The sequence below is a fragment of the Cucumis sativus genome, chromosome 5 (genome assembly GCF_000004075.3).
Source record: "Cucumis sativus cultivar 9930 chromosome 5, Cucumber_9930_V3, whole genome shotgun sequence".
NCBI classification, from domain to species: Eukaryota; Viridiplantae; Streptophyta; class Magnoliopsida; order Cucurbitales; family Cucurbitaceae; genus Cucumis; species Cucumis sativus.
Window position 1 is genome coordinate 6,409,356 of NC_026659.2, and position 20,342 is coordinate 6,429,697.

Sequence of the window (20,342 nt, forward strand, 5' to 3'; positions counted from 1 at the left end):
CTCTTTCTTTGTGTGGTTATCTAGCTGTTGCGTTCTAGTTGGTTTGGATTGTGTTCTCTAGTCTAGTGCAGGAAATTATACCAAGTAGTTGGAAGCTTTGTATAGTCATAACAAGTGGTAATAGAATTTGGTGTATGTATTCCTAACATTTTGATCTATCTTTTTTCACGGATTTGAGAATAAGCTAGGGAAAGAGGACAACGCATGCTACCGTTAGGATTTAGGGTTTTACGTCAAGGATGATGGTACAACATAGAGAATAAAGAAAGAAAGAAAGAAGAAGATGTCGTAGTGGTCACCAATCATGGCCCATCGTGTGCGACGACTAACTAGGTAGGTAGGTTTATTTGTGATGAATCTGCATTTTGGTTCATGTTAGTCAGGATGTTAAATGTTCTTTGATTTGTTCTGTTATGCTTCAATTTACAGGGTAAAAATGGTAAGACTTATACTTTGAGAAAATGTTTGTAAGGATGAAGTTCAGCTTTTGCATTTTTAACTTTGAATGAATTTGAAAGTATTACTAATTTCGAAATGATTTTTTTTTCTTTTCGAAAGGCACTTCATTGATACATAATACCTTCCATTTAATAATGGAAGACATATTTTTTTAAAAAAATATAGGATCTCCCGACGCACAAGATAAAGCGTTAGGATATCCTACACACATCTCCTGACCTTGTAATCTTGTGCACTGGAGATTCACTCTCATTTTGTCTGACTCCTATCCCAACGTGCGTTTATGAGTCAGGAGATCCTTTCTCGATGCCTTTTCGTTTATCTCCCTACGATTTTGTGTGTTGAGAGATACCCTTTTTCTTGTAGTGATTCTAAACTTAAGCATGAAATTTATATAAGTTTCCATGATTAATCTAAGCATGATCTATTGAAATACTTAATAAACTCTGAAATTAAACAACTTGATCTTTTGAATTTTCACAAATAGTTATTATTATTATTTTCAAAAATGAACTTCAAGTTGATTCCTCAAATAACGTCAAAACAACTCTTGAATAGCTAAACATTAACCATAATTTAACACAAGCGCTTGTGTTCATCAAGTTTTTCAATCATCAATCTTTGTGTTGTTGTGTAAAAAATAATCAGATTTGTATAGTAACCTTATCGTTAGATATTATGGGCAAGTTTTATTGAGTTTAATCTACGTACCCGTATTGAATTGATGATTAAGTTGGTGATTCTTAAAGGTTTTTTTGTTAATTTTTAGTGAGTTCTTAGAACCCTTTTACAACCGGTTGAGGTATTGGAAAGCCAAAGTGGTAGGTCAAATGGGTACCTTAAGTAGAATATAGTTACAACACAACCACACATGCAAGATATCACCATTTGAAGCTATATATGGTCGACCACCTTCTCTTACTTTGTATTATGCTAGAGGCACAAGTTTAGTTGGTGAAGTAGACCAACAAATGAAGAATTTGGATGATATGCTAGCCACTTTGTAGGCCAATTTATAGTAGGTGCAACAACGCATGGTTGCCTTAGCAAATAAAAAAAGGAGATGTTGAATATGGCTATTGATGATTAGGTGTGTATTTGAAGCTTCGACAATCTTCCTTAGCGTGCCATAGCTATCCAAAATTAGCTCTAAGGTATGTAGGGGCCTTATCAAATTGTGAGTCGTGTGAGGAAGGTTGCTTATAAATTGTCACCCTATTTTTTTTATCTCATTATTAAAGAAAGTTGTGGGTAACAATCAATCTTTCCATTCTGCCTCTTCCTACAAAATTTTCATTCCTTAGAAATCCACAACATCAAAGCTCCATCATTGGTCGAGAAATGAGATCGAAATGAGGATGCTACAATTACCTCCTCATAGAAAATGTGCGATCTCACGACAAACCTCAAAATTTCCATCGCGTGGTCGTTCAGTAAACGTCGTCGATGCCAACCTCTTCATTGTCGGTACCTACTCTTCTCTCTACCGTGTATGCAGAAAAATGTTCAATCTCCTCTCTCTCTATGATTGTCGGCTGCTCCTCATCCTTTTTCCTATTTTCTTTTGTTTAATTAAAATACCTAAAGAGGAAGATGAATGATTTACAAAAATGTCATTGAGGCATAATTACCACTTTGTCCTCAACATAAAACTCATTTTAAACCACTTAAATATTTGTCATTTTTCTACAAATCTCCCTTATGACAAACTATTTAAGACACTAGATTCTCCCAATCAACCTCTCATCCAAAATTAACCTTCATAGCTCATCTAACTAGTATTTAAACCTATGAGCTGGAAGAACCCTGGCTACCAACCTAGTCTTATACCTAGGCTTACTGTCACCTCTTGACTTAATCCACTTTGTTTAAATGAGTTTCTAAATAGGAGGTTTTGAAACCAATGACCACGTCTGATTTCTTCTCAAAGAGAACAACTTTTCTTCCACAGCATACTTCCATTATTTCTTTGAATCAGATACAATATTGTCACTAAAAACTCCCTCATCAATCAAAGTCATCTCCTATTGAGACTATACACCATCAAATTCAGACTATTTGTAACCTCTATTTGTGAAACTAGTGGTGACGAATCACTAGATACATCTGAACTTTTCTCTAATAGTCGTACTCCAGAATCAATTCTAACCTCTGCCACAACAAGATTAACTGTCTGTTGTTTCAGCTCCTCTGATGTCATAGTTGTACTACCTGAAACTGCCGTACCTTCCAACACATACAAAATATTCCTCAAGTTTTCCCTCAATTTTACCAAAGAACCCTTGATAACTTTTAAAACTTCGTTCTCAAATTTAAAAGCATAACCTGATATGTCTAATTCACCAAGAGATATTAGATTACATTTGAGTTTTGGAACATACCTCACATTTGTGAGCTTTCTGATCATCCCATCATGTGTTGCAATTTCAGTTGACCCATTTTCTTGACATCACAGGTACCACTATTACCCAATAAGACTTTACCCCATCATTTTTCTGAAAGTCAATTAGAAAATCTCGATTAGAAGTCATGTGATACGTGCACCCTGAATCCATGATCCAAACATCTTGCATATTCTTGTGAGACACCATCAAGACCTCTGTTGAATCATACCCATAAGTAACATTTGTTGCACTTGTCTCAGCTGCATGTTTGCTACTCCATGCTTCTTTGCTCTTATTAAAAGGGTAATGTTTCTTAAAGTGTCATTCTTTATGACAAAAGAAATACTTTCTAGCTTCCCCCTTTGAATTCATCTTGGAATTCTTCTCTTTTCCTTTCCAGCTTTTTTTGTCACTTTTTTTCGACCATGAGTAACTCTCCATCCATGCGTTCTTTCTTAATTTCGAGATGTCTAGCCTTGAAGGCATCCAACACTATATCCATGGTCAATGAATCTCGACCATATTTAATAGCTGCCTTATCCTCTCGATATGTTTCAAGTAATAAATATAAAAGAAACAGTGCTTGATTCTCACCAATGTTATTGAGATCAATTATAATCTTCTGAAATTCATCTAGGTTCTCTTCTAAGCCTTTACTTTGGTTCATCTTATATCCAAAGGATTTTTCCTTCATATATAATTTATTTGGCAAGGACTTTGTCAAGTAAAGACTCTAGCTTTTTCCACAACTCCTCTGTATTAGTAGCCTCATTTGCTAGCCTAAGCACTCCCATCTGAAAGATAAAAAAGGATCGTCGAATAGGCCAATTCATTCATATCCCTTTTCTCATCTTCTGTAATAGTTTCTAGAAGGTGCTCTTCATCTAAGATTTTTGCTACCTTTTGTTGAACCAAAATAGCTTTAATCTTTTTCCTCCAAAGAGCAAAACCACCATTCCCATCAAACTTAACCACCTCAAACCGTGTTGAACCCATCTTTACAAAAGTGATTCAACTAAGAATATGCCAACTGCAAACTACTACACAAAACCCAACTATTCTTTGGATCAAATGGAGCTCTAATACGACTTGTTGGAAATAACACACCCAAGTTCTGTTACAACTTGTTATGACTATACCAAGCTCTCAACTACTGGGTATAATTTCCTAAACTAGACCAGAGAACAAAATCCAAACGAACCACTGTGGTGGCTCGAAATCTATCGACGTCAAAGCTCCACCATTGCTCGAAAAATGAGATCGAAACGTGGATGCTACAGTTCTCTCATCACCAAAAACGTGCGGCCCAACGACGAACCTCAGAATCGCCATCGCGTGGCCGCCTGGTAAATGCCGTCAATTTGCCAACCTCCTTCTCTATCGACACCTAATCTTCTCTCATATGTGTTTACAGAAAAAGGTTCACTCTCCTCTCTCTCTATGACTGTCGGCTGCTCCTCTTCCTTTTTCCTATTTTCTTTTGTTTAATTAAAAGACCTAAAGTGGAAGATGAAAGATTTACACAAATACCATTGAGGCATAATTACCAATTTACTGTCAACATAAAACTCATTTTAAACTATTTAAATATTTGTCATTTTTATACAAAGTCATTTTTCTACATGATGGTATAGCTTGCTCCTAGTAGGAGATTACTTACTTATTTTATATACTTACCTTTCATAAAATATGTTTTTCAATTAGTAAAGGAAAGATCATGTAAACGAAGCATGACAAAAGGATGTTGTAATAGTCATTGGGATTAGTTTAAAAGCTTAACCTCCAACTTTAAAATTCTTGCAAGTCATTTATTTTTAAAATGTTAGAACTTTGTGGTTAGGCTGCATTCTTAGTTTCTCTCTTTTTAGCTAATGTTTATAGGGGACCCCAAGCCAAAAAATATTTACCCTATTTAGAGAGATCGTTTTGCTGATGCATGTCGTTACTTGCATTAATAAATTTTATTTTTGTTTAAAGTCAAATGGGTAAAAAAGGGGTTTGGTTTGAAACTTTTAATGCATGAAGTAATGGTAGAGAATTTAGGGGAAAGGGTCACTATTATACTAAGTTTTCCACATCCATGAAACTTTTTATAGAGATTTGAATTATTTTCTATTTGATTCTTAGGTTTTCCAATTAAAGTGGCACATATATTTTGAATCATTTCTAATGTTTGAATTTGATATCAACTCCATTTGTAAGGTTCATACTAAATTAGCTTTTAATTAGTTTCAAGAATATCCACACATTTCACAACATCTATTGGCGAGGTTTTAATTAATTACCTGCGGTAACTATTCATGTCATCATTTCATTGAATCAACTAATAGTCCTATCTCTATATATGTCTAATAATTTTGAAGTAGTGTTAAATTATAATATATGTTAAATAATGTTTTAATTTTAGTATATTTTATCTTTGGTATAAGATTTGGGTTCAAATCTCATTTACAACCGTTTGTTTTCACACCCTTCATATGATTTCTATTATAATGATTGTAAATGTCTCTAGAATATTATTTCTATTACACCTCTTTACATATTTTCTAAATATCTCTTACACTAATTTTTCTAGAATATTACAGTAATTATTACTCTTAGAAATTGAAAATAAGTTTATATTTCAGCGATTACATATCAGACTACCAATAAACTTAAAGTTTTTAAAACTTATAATATAATCACACGATTGAAAACTTTATAAGAACCAAAAAGTCATGGATGAGAAACAAACCCCTAAGAAAGGAAACCTTGAATTCCCTTTATTTATATATATAAAGACACAAAATTGTGTATTTTTCTTCTAATACATCCATCAACCTCGATAGTTGTTTAAGATTTGGTTAAATAAGAGAGAAAACCCTCTCTCTTTTGAGGGCTCGAGAGGACACATATAATATGTCCATAACCCTTCGAGTGGTTGTTTTGTTTTAGTCTCATATATCATTCTCATTCTCCCTATTGTGTGTCTTAATCACATCCAACTTTAATTATTCTTTTTCTTCTTTCCATGTTTGTTTTATAAAAAAAATTATTTAAAAAAATTCTAAAAATACTTTTTTATTAATAATCATTTAAACTCAAGAATTTTAATGTCTCAAATATAGAATAGAGACCTATATTAGATATGAACTAAACTTTCAAAAACATATTAAATTTGTGTTTATAAATTGATGAGCTAAATAGTTTAAAAAGTTGGCAAAGATCTAGAGTTTAAAATTACATGAGACTAAGATATTTGTTCAACTTAAATTTTAAAAGTTAAAATATTTACAAAATTTTATACTACGTTAATGATAGATACTAGTAGATTTTTATTAATATTTATTAACACATACTTATAAACACCGATAAATGTCTAAAATTTTATTATATTTTGTAAATATTTTCATAAATTTACTATTTGTTATAATTTTTCTTGAACTTTCTCATTTATTTAATTAATCTTTTTTCCTATTTAATAGCATGCTACATTTTCCTTTGATTCAAAAAATCGATAATGAGATAAAAGGGGTTGATGTGTCTCAACTTTGAACTATATGTTTGTTTCTAGGGTTTACTCATAACTTGGTAACCCATAATTCAAAATTTTGTACCCATCCAATCTTAAATCCTATATAGTATTTAATAAATAATAATGATTATTAAAGTCCCTTTGCATTATATAAAGTAGTAAGAATTATATTCCTAGTTTTCTTATTGAGATGTATCTTGTTTTTCTATAGGATATATATAAAAAATAATATTAATGGGACTTAAGTATGAAAAAAGGGAAGTAGATGCTTCCTAGTTTCTAGCTAGCCACTTTAAAGATAGTAGGTGTTGTATGTTATTGATAAGACACCATAAATAATAATACAAATGGATGCTCTTTTGCACTTTAATTTGTTTTTCCTTGATTTAATTGATGTCAAATAGTTGACAAATATCACAAATTTGAATACCTTAAAATGGGTTTTGACTTTTGGAGTGGAAAAAGGAAATTAAGAATTGAAAAGAAAAATGAATGAATCTGACTTTTAATTAAAAAGTGAGAAGAATGGAGATCCTTTTTGGCATTAATGAAAGCACACTACTAATGACAGTTTATGCTTCAAAATCAGTATGTGATCACTAATCAGCTCTCTGTCTCTATTCCACTAAGCACCATTGTTGTATTCATAAAAAGGATTAATAACTAAAATATTGTTATTTTTAAAAAGTATTTAGCAGTTTGAAAACTATTTACCAAAAATTTAGTATTTTTTCTCTCTTCTGGACGAGTGTTGAAGACTTGTCCAATTCCTCTTTTTCTCAACTTCTTCCTTTCTCCTTTTTTAAGGCTAGTCTTCAAGACTTGACCAATGTTTTATTTTATTTTATTTTTTTTTATTTTCATATAAATTTTATTGTCTTTTTTTTCAATTATTCGTATACATTTTTATCCCCCATTCCTTTTTCTTCTTCTTTTTCATATAAATTTTGTATTCTTTCTTAAATTTTTCTTAAATTCTACTCATTTAAAAAAAAAATAAATCGAATTATAAGAATATTTAGATAGTTGACAAAATAAATTAACAAACACAAGATAATATTATTACTTCTTTTAAATTTTTATGCTCTAAACAAAATTAAATTTTTTTTAAAAAAATATTAGATTTCAAGAGTGTATTTTTTTTTGTGTATAATTAAAAAAACATAATGTTAATAAATATTATTCTTTAAAATTTGAAATTTCTTGTATTTTTTGTATAATTAAAAAAAAAATACATGAAATTTCGTTAATAAATGTTAATAATTCTTATAAAATTTCGTTAAAATCTTTTGGTATTCTAAACAGAAGTAAGATTTTAAACTTCAAGATACGTAAAATTCTCGTTTCTTCTTTGAAAATCTCTAGGCTATATCTTCGCACCACATGTATATTATTTATATTTGTTAAATTCATTTTTTCTAAATTATTTACATATATTTTGATTAGATTTTTTTATTTTATATTTGTAGATTTTGTGGTCATTCCAAAAAAAGGACGAACAAGTCTATTTTCTTGTTTTTTTGTCCTATATATATAACAAACACTATTATATTCTCATGTTATTTACTTTTTGTGTAGTTTCGTTGTTTTTTATTGACAACCAAAAAAAGAAATTGAAAGACAATAGTATAACCCTCCTTCAATTTATAAGGTTTTTTTATCAACTGAATCAATTGTATTAGTATTTTATTCTAAAAATTATTTTTTCGTTGTTTAAAATGTTTGCTGATTATATGTATGATATGTGTATTCTTCTTTGCACTACCTATCCGGTCTCCAACCTTTTTTTATTTAAAAATGAACAAAATATGATTGTCGATGCATTTGAAAATTTGACACCGTGAAACTTAAAAGATAATAAAATTGGATGTATAGTTTTTTAATCTTGCAAATGGTCAAAATTAGAAATTATCTATTATATTTTACTAATGTCCATGTAGTTATAGTTTTCAACTTACAAAAAAAGAATAATAGAACTAACTAAACAAATAAAATCATTTACAATAATTCTTCTCTTGATTTCTTTTACTTTGGAATATTGGATTTTAGTCGGTGTTAGTATATGTACTTTTTAAATATTAAATTTTAATCTTTATACCATCAATAAACCAAGTATAATCATATTTTGTTTTTAATTTTAGGCTTATGATTTTATTTTTTGTGAAATGGTGTATATATAAAAGTTATTATATATGTTATTGACTCACACATTCTTCTTGTTTTAGAAATATAAATGGGAGGTTGAATCTCCAAAAAAATTTGTAAAATAAATTTAATTTACATTTATGCTTTATTAATTTCAATATTGTAAATTAAAGAAAAACAATCACATTCTTTCCTCTTAAAAAATAAAAGAAAAAGGAACAACAGTAAATACAAATTCTTTGTAGAATGAATAAACCTTAGGAACAAATTAACAATATTCCTACGAACCTATGAGTCCATTTAAATTCAACACATATACACTTTTAACGAAAAAATCTACTACACTTGATTATTTTCGGTCGAATAAACGTACTTACTTATAATTTTATACTTCTATATAACTTATACCGTTAAGTTAAATACTTAGAATTTATTTATTTTGAAATCACTTGTACTCGTGATACCTTTTCTATTGTATTTGTTTATTTATTTTTATAGAAAATCTTACTTTTGTTTAGAATATACCAAAATATTTTAACAAAATTCTATAAGAATTATTAACATTACTATTCATGTGTGTTTATTTTTAATTATACAAAAAATACACTCTTTAAATTTAATATTTTTTATAAAAAAATTTAATTTTGTTTAGAGCATCCCAACAAAGTTTAATGAAAATTTAAAAGAAGTATTAACATTATCTTATGTTTATTAATTTATTTTGCCAACTATTCAAGTATTCTTAAAATTCGATTTATTTTTTTAAAGTGAGTAGAATTTATTTTTTAAAAAAAAATTCTTAAAAATTATATGAAAAAAATTAAGAAAGAATACAAAATTTATATGAAAAGAAAAAAAAGAAGAAAAAGCAATGGGGGATAAAAGTGTATACGAATAATTGAAAATAAAAACAACAAAATTTATATGAAAATAAAAAAAAATAAAAGTAAAATAAAACATTAGACGACTCTTGAAGACTAAAACGAGGAGAAAAAGAAGAAGTTGAGAAAAAGGGAAATTGGGCGAGTCTTCAACACTCCGCCCAAGGAGAGAGAAAAAAGTTACTACATTTTGGTAAATAGTTTTCGAACGGCTGTATTTTGATAAATACTTTTAAAATAACAATATTTTAGTTATTAATCCTTCGGAAAAGGCAAAGTCAATATATATGTGTTGGATAATTATTAAGCCACGTCTAACTTTGATAATTATTTTTTGTATATTGAATAGAGTTTTGAAGAACCTTTCGCTCAATTTATTTATGAACAAGTGGAAGAATTTATACAAGTTTGTACATGGAAGTTTGATAATGGGATGTAACAGAAATAAAGCTACTTCAACAAGCTGGAGATTGAAGAAAACTAATAACTAATTATTAACAAATGATCATTATTAACTGTCTAGTACTCCTCCTCAAGATTGAGACTTTTATATCTTTGATTCCCATCTTGCACATGTGAAGAGACAATGTTGTGGCATTGAGAAGTTTAGTAAGTGCATCAGCAAGTTGATGAGCAGAGCGAACAGGAAGTAACTTGATGAATCCATCAGTGACCCTATCTCGGACGAAGTGACAATCAAGTTCTTGTGTTTGGTTCTCTCATGAAACATAGGATTATTAGTTATGTAAACAGCAACTTGATTATCATAGTAAACCATGTTTGGTGTATCTACTTCAATTTGGAGTTCTTTGAGGAGACTCTTAAGCCATATAACCTCACAGGATACTGTGGCCGATGTCCGGTACTCTACATCAGTCGATGATCGAGAAACCGTTTGTTGTTTCTTTGACTTCCACGACACTAAAGATTTTTCAAGGAAGACACAAAACCCAGTAACTGAGCGACGAGTGTTAGAACATGATCCCCAATCCGCATATGTAAAGGCTTTCACGGATAAATAAGGTGATTTGGACAAGAAGATTTCTTGACCAAGTGAGCCTTTGATGTATCTCAAGAGATGATTTGCTGCATCCATATGTGTCTTGTTGGGTTTTGCCATAAATTGGCTAAGTTTGTGAACAACAAACGTGATGCCCGACCTTGAGATGGTTAAGTACAAAAGCTTTCCAAATAATCTTCTATAAGCAATTGGGTTTTGGAGATGGTCTTTTTCCGAACTCTTTAATTTGACAGTAGGATCCATAAGTATTAAGGCTAGTTTGGCACCAAGTAAGCCAGCTTCTTCCAATAAACATAAGGCATAATGTCTCTGTGACAAGAGAATGTCGTTAGACCTTTGTTGACGTGGTAAACATGCATCGTCGTAGATAGACTAATGATGACAGACGTCGTGAGAGATTTGCCATTTTAATATTATTTTAGGGCTTCGTTGACGTCGTCCTTCAAAACGTCGCCTTTAGTGGAAAAACAGCAACGTGGTCGTGCATGGCATTGTGTGAAACTAAATAATATTTTTAAAATGAAAAGCTTTCCACGACATCATGATACGTTGCGTCGTTGTTTCCCCCATCTTTCACGACGTCTTCTTTTTACGTTGGTAGTGAAAACCAATGCCGACACCAATCCAGCTGTGTCGGAAAAAAGCTCTTCTTACCACATCCGTTATTCCCAACGTCATTTTTTACGTCGGCAGATCTCCAATTTCTTGTAGTGGTTGGTGCTTGACACTAGTGCCACGCGTCATGTCTGTAATGATCTTAGTCTCTTTAAGAATTATAATGAAACTAAGGATTGAAATATACTTTTGGGGGATCACCACACAACCAATGTTGTTGGAATTAACGAAATGGAGTTGAAGTTCACCTCTACCAAGACCGTCATTCTGAAAGAATTTATGCATACTCCAAAGATAAGGAAGAATATAATCTCAAGCTATCTTCTTAACAATGCGGGCTTTACTTAGACTAAAGGAGTTGATTTATTTACTCTCACTAAAAATAATGTTTTTGTGAGGACCGATTATTCAACTTATGGAAAATGTTCAAACTTAACCTTGATATAGTAACTAAAGAGGATCTTATTAATAATGATATAAAATGTGATGGGTAGGTACATATTTTACTTACTTTTGTTGAGATTATGTGTTTTTTTTCTTTTTCACTATTAATTTCAAATTTTCATTTAATGCTTTTAAGTTATATTTTGATTTATTTTCTAGTTTTTGTTTTCTAAAATTTTTTAAATTAAGTTATTTAGTTTATATTTTAAATGCATCTTTATTAGTTTGTATGTTATTTTGTCTATCCTTTTCCATAAAAGGGTGTTGTCTCGTGTAAAATATGCATCACAAAAATTTTCCTATGTCAACGAGAAAGATTTTAATTTCAGTTTCAGTTTTCTTTCTTTTCCTTTTTTTTTAACAAACATTGACATATTGGTTTGATTCCGTAACATTTCTTTTTCCATCAATTTCATTTTCTCAAAAAAGCTACTTTGATTTTTTCAACAATGATATTGAAGTCTTAGATTTAGGGTGAGTAATTGAAGGGATTAAAGTCCTTGGTAGGGGAAAATTTTACAAAGATCTTATATCAATTTAATTGGAAACTTAAAAATACCATACATTGGCAATAATTACAGGGAAAAAAACTTCTAATTAAGGCTAAACATGCTTTAAAATTATAGATTAGAGAAAAGAAAAAAAACTCACAGAATTTGATAACTCTGAATCTACTAAAACTCCAAATTGGAGACACCATCCATAGAAAATCTTCTTATCCTCTAAAATGAGATTGGTTTGTAGGAACCAATTGGAATGGAAAAATCTTTTGAGGGAATCTCTAACATAATTGACCGGCAAAGACTTAGGTTGAAAAACGATTTTCTTCCGCATATTTATAACTCCCTAACTCCCTCTTCTTCAGGAAGTTGGAGAGAATCATGCAATCCTATTAATTTAAAAAATATTAAATTAACTAAACTAATAATTTAAATCATATTTCATTTAAATATAAACTTTATATTATAATATATCACCATACATTATACTAATTTTCAAAGTAAATTTGAACCTTTCAAATTACAACCAATATAAATAAATCTCATTACCCTGTACGAGCTAGGAAGGGGACCTAATGGACCTACAAATCAAAAACTACAATGATATGAGATTAATTGGCTAAACTCATTAACCACATTAATCAATATTCACTAACTGTGTGTACACTTCACTAAATACTCACAGTTGTACTCTTCTCACTGTAGATATATTTTTGTGTCCACAGATATAGACCAATAACAGTAAGTTAGTCCTTCACGAGTGTTCGTAACACCAGCTGGGTAAAATTACCATTTTACCTCCGAGTTACTTCTAGCCCTTAAATACTAGTACTTCTCTCATTACCAACCTGTTTATGGTCCAACCAATAAACAAAAACCTCTCTCGTACCATAAAGAGGGTAGGGCCCTTTGTTCAAGTCCCAAATACACCATTTAAGGAAACACTCATCTACTTATCCTAAATTCAGAAAGGAGTGGATTCCATCTTATGCAATTATGTTCTTAGCCCCCCACTCGGTCTTGTCTCCAAAATGATAAGCATATTGAGTCAACAATCTGGCCACTCTCACCCATACAAATCAAAGGATAATCTCTCACGAACATGAGTTCATAATACACTCATGATTAAAACTCCTATGTCATCCTAATGAAATAGAAATCCAACTAGTTAACGGGGTTACATCTAGTGGTTACTATTTCGTGGTCCGGTTTTATGTAAACTCATTGCATAGGATACTCTCACTCACATGTCGCCTACACGAACGCGTTGGATAATTACATTTGGATATATCAAATACAAAGTGAATCATATCCATAGTGTTACTAGGATAAGGTACCCAACCTTATCCCTATACTATAGACCGTTTAAGCTGATTTCGAACGTTGATCCCTATATGTCTCTACATATTTTTCAAGATTCATCAAACAACTTAGATTTTTAGTTTATTGGATTCAGGTTATTAAGACAAAACAGATAATATAATCAATAACACTTATTGAAACTATAATAATAACACTTTATTAATAACGGTCAATAGATTATATTTACAATCTTTGAGTTTTAGGACATAAATCCCAACAGTAATTTTGTTTAACAGTGATTTTTTTTTCATTTTTTGTACTTGAAAAGTATCTTCCAATTTTGGTGTTTCCTCATTTCCACATTTTAGTGGTGAAAACTACTGAGTTTTTTTGTTGTTAAAATGCAATCCTATCTCAAGACACTTGCCCTTTGAGTATTTTTTTGAATTGATGTTGATCCTGCACCACTAAGAGAAAATGCAACTTTGAATTAAATCATAATACATATCTAAAGAGGAAATTAAAGAAGCTTAAAGTATTATTTGTTATTTATGCTACTTTATCATCTCCTTTTTTTTTCTAGGATTATTGATTCAAAAACACCATAAGAGGCTTGGGATAAATTGCATGAGGAATTCGAAGGAAGCGCAAGAGTGAAGCTATCTAACTGTAGACTAGATAAGACTAGATGCTAAAAATTAAGGACTTAGATACAAACAAAAGTGCGACCATTGTAAACTAGATAAGACTAGGTGTTAAAGATTTTCCAGATTGAAGAGATGTGGAAAAATAATAGTTGGTAGTCTCAATAAATTTGAGTCAAAGATCTCAGCCATAGAAGACTATCATATAAGAGTCTCCTAATCAAACATCTCTAACTATAGGTGAATTAATTAGCAAATTCCAAGTCCATGAGCAAAGAGGTATAATGCGTAATGAGGGGCACGTTGATGGGTGCATTTAATGCAAAGTTTAAAGACAAGAAACTTGTTGCAAAAGTTGGATAAATAACTAAAGATTGAGGAAATATGGAAAAAGGAGAAGCGTCGAGAAAAGATAAATTTTCTGGATGTTGATTTTATAAAAAGACTAACCATTCTGAAAATAGATTTTTGATTCATAAACAAACACGTATATCATTGTGATTATTGCAACAAGAACGGTCATACGGAGAAATTTTGTTTTGGTAAACAAAACCAAATCCAAAATTCCCAACAACAAACAAATTACGCATATGACAATGAAGAAATAGATTTTTTATTTGTGGCATCTCATATTGATGACAAAGTGTCATACTCTTGACTTGTTGACACTGGATGCACTAGGGGGGTTTAAAAAAACTGTTAAACCAACCAACCTGGATTACCTAATATAAATTGTAAGGGTTGGGTTGGGTTAAATTATGTGTTCGATTGAGTTTAGTTAGAAAATTGGATAAAAAAAATTGAGTTGGGTGTTCCTACGGAACAACTCGCACGATTAGTGGTATACCTAAGGATAACATTCACGGTTAGGGGTCAGTTATACTGTGATACGAAGTCACTTGCACAACTAGTGGTGTTCCGACGAGACCACTCACACAATTAGAGGTGTACCTACGTATCATAGACATGTTTATGAGTGTATAGAGACGATCACCCGCACGACCAGGGGTGTTCCTACGGGTCACTTGCACGATTAGGGGTGTTCGTATGGTCTCACTCGGCCAGTGTGTATCTATGATCACTCGCACGACTAGAGGTGTTCCTACAAGATCACTCACACGATTAGGGGTGTTCGTATGATCTTACTTGCCCAGGTGTGCTCCATTGGATGTACAGCATTATTATTATGTTCCTAACGAGAAGTTAACAGAACATCTAGCAGAACCAATATCTGGTCCCCTTACAAATTTTATGTCTTTCGAACATTTATTGATATTAATTTTATAAAAATTCTAGTTTCCCTCTTTTAAAAACCCACTTTTCCTGTTATTTTTTCCCAATAGTACCATTCAATCCAATTGGTCCAAAAAAAAAAAAAACCTTTGGAACATTTTTTCCCAATAGTACCATCCACCCCACAAACTTGGATTATAAATTTGAAACTTGAGATGCTGGAAGGAATTGCAAGGTTCAAGGCATAAAACGCTTTTACATGTGCCACCCCAATATACTTTGGAACATTTTGCAACTTGGCAAGGGGATTTTCGTCTTCCGTGGCTATTTCCATGACATACATATTGTAGCATTCAAATGCTACCCAACCACTACCGTTATCTTTCAACTCCCAAGTGATATGAACATCGAGGGTCCTTGTTCCATCTGGACTTGTAGTCCTTTTGACATGTGGAGTTTGGACTAGCCAATAACTAGAAGGAGGAAATTTTGGTTCCTCAACAGATCGAACAATGATATTGCCGAGCACTGCAAAGTACTCGGTTGATGAACCAGAAACTAGTGGATTATTTTTTGTAACTATTCCAGGTTTGTGTTTTGGCACACCAGTTTGAGGTCTTGATCTGTAGCAGATGACATTTATATTTGTCAGTTTGTATCCACTCATTTCAATTCTTCTGACATGAACAAACCATTCAGGAGAACCTTCAGGCACTGCAAGTGGAGATGTCTCAATCACTTCAGTGAAATCAGTCGAGAATTGCTCTTCAATGTTGGAGACAAGTAAAACCTCTCTCTTATCTCTACTAGAAAAGAACTCCAACGAAAGGGCAAGTTGAGAATCTTCATTTGACATTGACTGCAAAAATTAAGTTATGACCAAGGTTGAACTAAATGTATAAAGAGTTCTGTTATTTCCAGTCTAGAACTTTGATGCACAAAGAGTTCACTTACAGAATACATCAGAAATAAAGGAACATCCCCTAAAGTGACCTCTCCTTGAAAAAGTCTTATTTTAGAGTACCAATTTTGCTCAAGAGTCCCTTTGAATTCGATGCTTCCTCCTCCATTGAAGGCTATCTCAAAACTAGTGAATCCATGCATTCAGATGATGGGAAATAAATTTAGGGGTTCAAGAAATGAATTGTAGAGCCAACGAATGTTACTATTGCTATTAATGCTCCACATTCACAAGAGAATAGATACAAGCATTTCTACTTACTTTGAATAAGCTTGGACAGAAAGTGAAGTTGAAGCATCAATTACATCAAGTATGGGCGACAAGAAGTTGCAAATGTTGAGTAAGAAGAATTCTGAAATGGTAACTAACAGGTCTCTTTATTGCCTTCAGAGGCATGAGCCAGTAATAAAATTATTTAATGTACACAGAATAGGATCATAGAGAAGCAGACCTTTGAATATCCTAATTACTAGAGATATATTCCTTACCTGAAAGCTTTGACGGGACAAGTTGTTCCAAGACACATATGATATTTTTACTCCATCTATGAAAACGTGACAACCATGACCCTGGAAATGTGGAAAGAGAGAGACTTTGACTAAGTAGTAATATTTATCACCTAGCTATTAATAAGAGACTAATTTTAGGCAGGAAACTATTTGTAGCTTTCAAATTGAAAACATTTCGACAAGATGCCAATGAAGTTGATATAAGTAATAAGACACTCGTCAATTTCTTTCACCAGGTTTCTTAGACCTCCGAAACAATATAAAATCTACTTAATACCAAATTAGAAAGTAGGTGGGTTACTTGGATGTCAACAACGCAACTATGTGGTAAGCCAAACCATTTCTGATGCTCATATGTTATTTAAATAAATACAACATATATTAGTTGTGTTTTGGAGATACCAAAGAAATTATACATGAAGAATCTGAGATGTATTTATTAGGATTTGTTCCTTTAAATTAGAGTTTGAAAATGAAAGCATGATAATGGACTTATATCCACTACCAACGCATTTAACCTTTAGACCAATGTAATTCCACTTCCACACACTCTATACTAGAGAAATTTAAAAAGTATTAGACTCCTCAAGCAATTGTTTAAGGAACACGTAATTGGCAGAGTTCTAACCTGATCAAAATTTGAGTGGAATGATATAAGTTTTGGGTAACTTCGCACTATTTCTCATGACTGCTTCACAAGACCCCACCATCTGTTAAGTCCAAAGTAAATAATTTTTTTCAGATAGGAATCCAAAGTACATAAAATTGAATCTCATTAAATATTTAGGAAAGCTCATCATACAAAAGACATTTTATTTTAAAAGGATACAAAACTTTTCTAAAGAAAATAAAAAGAGGCTGATATTAAAAACACAAGAATAATACAATAGGTCAAAGTTCAACAATAAAGGAGTTCTAAAAAGACCAAAAACATAACAAAACAAAAGTTCATGATAAGAACAAAAAGATAACCATTCAAAAACAAGGAAAAACAAAAGCATCCCCGCTTCAAGAAACATCTCAAATAGAAGAATCGTGGACGAGCTTTGTGATGGAACTCGTCGCAAACTCTAAGAATTCGATGTTATTGAATGAAATCACAGAAAAGTTAACAAATCTCTGTTTCCCTCTCTTTCAAGGAATAACAGAAAGACTCAAATCCCAAAAAATACTCAATCATCCCTCCCGCCCTTAACAAACTTATTTATATGACTAACCAACCTATCACTAACCAACCTATCACTCACACGTGTCTCCCCCCCTTAACAAACTTATTTTCTCTCCTCCTGTACTGATATAATATTGGAGGTCTAACATTACTCTCTTTCTCCAAATTCACCTTGTCCTCAAGGTGAAAATCTGGAAAACGCTGCTTCAATTCCTCATATAACTCCTAAGTAGCCTCATGTTGTGGAAGACCATTCCACTACACTAACACATCCCAGTCTCCCGCTTTATTTTTCGAATAACTATAAACCTCCTCGGGAATATCTCTCCATTCATGATTTTCTGTTAAACAGGGAACGTCATGCTTATCTTCCTTGTGCTCTCCCAACACTTTTTTAAGTTGTGATACATGAAATACCGGGTGTATGGTAGAATTCTCTGGTAATTCCAGCTTGTAAGCCACTTGACCAATTTTAGCTATCACCTTGTACGGTCCAAAGAACTTAGGAGAAAGTTTTTCATTTCTTTTTCTTCTGACAGTCACTTGTCGGTATGGCCTTGTCTTCAATAATACCAAATCCCCAACCTGGTAATGAACCTCTCTTCTCTTGGTATCGGCATATTTCTTCATTTTGTCCTGTGCAACTCTCAAGTGTTCACGTATGGCCCCTAACACCACATCTCTTTCTTTCAGCTGTTCATCTAACATAGAGTTAGTAGTATATCAAGGGAGGTGGTAAACGCCCGTATATAACCTGAAACGATGTGACTCCAAGCGCACGCTGATATGTAGTGTTATACCAATATTCTGCCCACGGTATCCATTTAACCCATTCCTTAGGCTTTTCTCCACAAAAGCAACACAAGAATGTCTCCACTCCACGGTTAACAACTTCTGTTTGACCATCCGTTTGTGGATGATATGTTGTACTGTGGTTCAACTTCGTTCCTGCCACGCGAAATAATTCCCTCCAGAAGTGACTTAAGAATACCTTGTCTCTATCTGAAACAATGGATTTGGGATATCCATGAAGTCGCACGACCTCCTTCACAAATATTTCAGCTACCGTCTTTGCTGTATATGGATGTTTCATAGGGATGAAATGCCCATATTTACTGAACCGATCAACCACTACAAATAATACTTCATATCCTGCTGCTTTAGGTAATCCTTCCACAAAATCCATTGAAATATCCTCCCACACTCGATTGGGTATCTCTAACGGAGTTAACAATCCAGCTGGTGATAGCGCCAAAGTCTTATTTCTTTGACAAATCATGCACTCTTCGCAATACTTCTTCACTTCCTGCTTCATTCCTTCCCAATGTAACTCTGCAGCCATCCTTTTATATGTCCTTAAGAACCCCGAGTGACCCCCAAAGACCGAATCATGATAAGTGTGTAAGATGGTGGGAATTAATTTAGATGTTTTAGATAACTCTATTCGATCTTTGTACATCAGCATTCCCTGTTTGATTGAATACTTTTCCTCCTCCAACTCTTCGGTCTCGCTCAATTTCTGCATAACATTCTTCAGCTTCTCATCTTGTGCCACTTCTGCCTTGATGACTTCGATATCGATCAGCTTAGGAGCTGTCAACTGATTCAAATGTATAGTTGGTGGTACTCTGGACAGTGCATCTGCGGCTTTATTCTCTAACCCCGGTTTATACACCACCTCAAAGGAGTATCCCAGAAGTTTGGATATCCATTTCTGATATTGAGGCTATATCACTCTCTGTTCTAGCAGGAACTTCAAAGAACGTTGATCAGTCTTGACTAAAAAACTCTTCCCCAACAAATATGGACGCCACCTTTGCACAACCATTACTACCGCCATCAACTCTCTCTCATATACAGGTTTTACTCTATCCCTTATTGCCAATGTATGACTATAATACGCAATTGGACGTTGGTTCTGGACTAATATAGCCCCCAACCCGAATCCCGAAGCATCAGTTTCTATTTCAAAGGGCACGTTGAAATCAGGCAGAGCTAACACCGGGAGTGTCATCATAGCTTGTTTCAGCCTATTGAATGCTTCTTGAACCTCCCCTGTCCATTTAAATCCTCCTATCTTCAATAACTGTGTCAACGGAGCTGCAATTGTCCCATAATTCTGGACAAACTTGCGATAATACCCTGTCAGACCAAGAAACCCCCTTACTTCCCTTACGTTAACAGGAACGGGCCACTCCCTTATAGCTCTGATCTTTTCAGGATCCACTTCAACTCCATCCCCTGAAATAATATGTCCTAAGTAGTCTACCCGAGACTGAGCAAAGTTACATTTCTTCATGTTTGCATAGAGTTCATTCCTCATCAACACTTCCAATATTGCTCTCAAATGACTCAAATGATCTTTCAACCCCCTGCTATAGATCAAAATATCATCAAAGAATACCAAGACGAACTTTCTTAGGTAGGGCTTGAATATAGTATTCATCAATGATTGAAAAGTGGATGGTGCATTAGTCAACCCGAACGACATTACCAAAAACTCATAATGACCCTCATGAGTTCTGAATGCTGTTTTTTCAATGTCATCAGAGCTCATCCTAA

The 20,342-nt window shown here is 32.7% G+C and overlaps 1 protein-coding gene across 1 annotated transcript; it reads right to left on the reverse strand.

The window, feature by feature from the left end:
- Positions 1 to 14,775: 14,775 nt before the first annotated feature.
- Positions 14,776 to 16,467, reverse strand: LOC116403812 (cytosolic endo-beta-N-acetylglucosaminidase 1-like). The gene is made up of 4 exons (XM_031885416.1): positions 16,365 to 16,467; positions 16,097 to 16,229; positions 15,290 to 16,001; positions 14,776 to 15,011 (listed from the first exon to the last, which is right to left on the reverse strand). Exons 2-4 carry the CDS (start codon positions 16,103 to 16,105, stop codon positions 14,776 to 14,778), a joined length of 957 nt encoding a protein of 318 aa, XP_031741276.1. The 5' UTR covers positions 16,106 to 16,229; positions 16,365 to 16,467.
- Between the last annotated feature and the right edge of the window lie 3,875 nt (positions 16,468 to 20,342).

Excerpts from the sequence above, each read along its gene's own strand:
- LOC116403812 (XM_031885416.1), bottom strand. Across the intron at positions 15,012-15,289 it reads TGGGAAAAAATGTTCCAAAG|GAACACCTCTAGTCGTGCGA; the intron begins GTTTTTTTTTTT and ends GTGATCTTGTAG.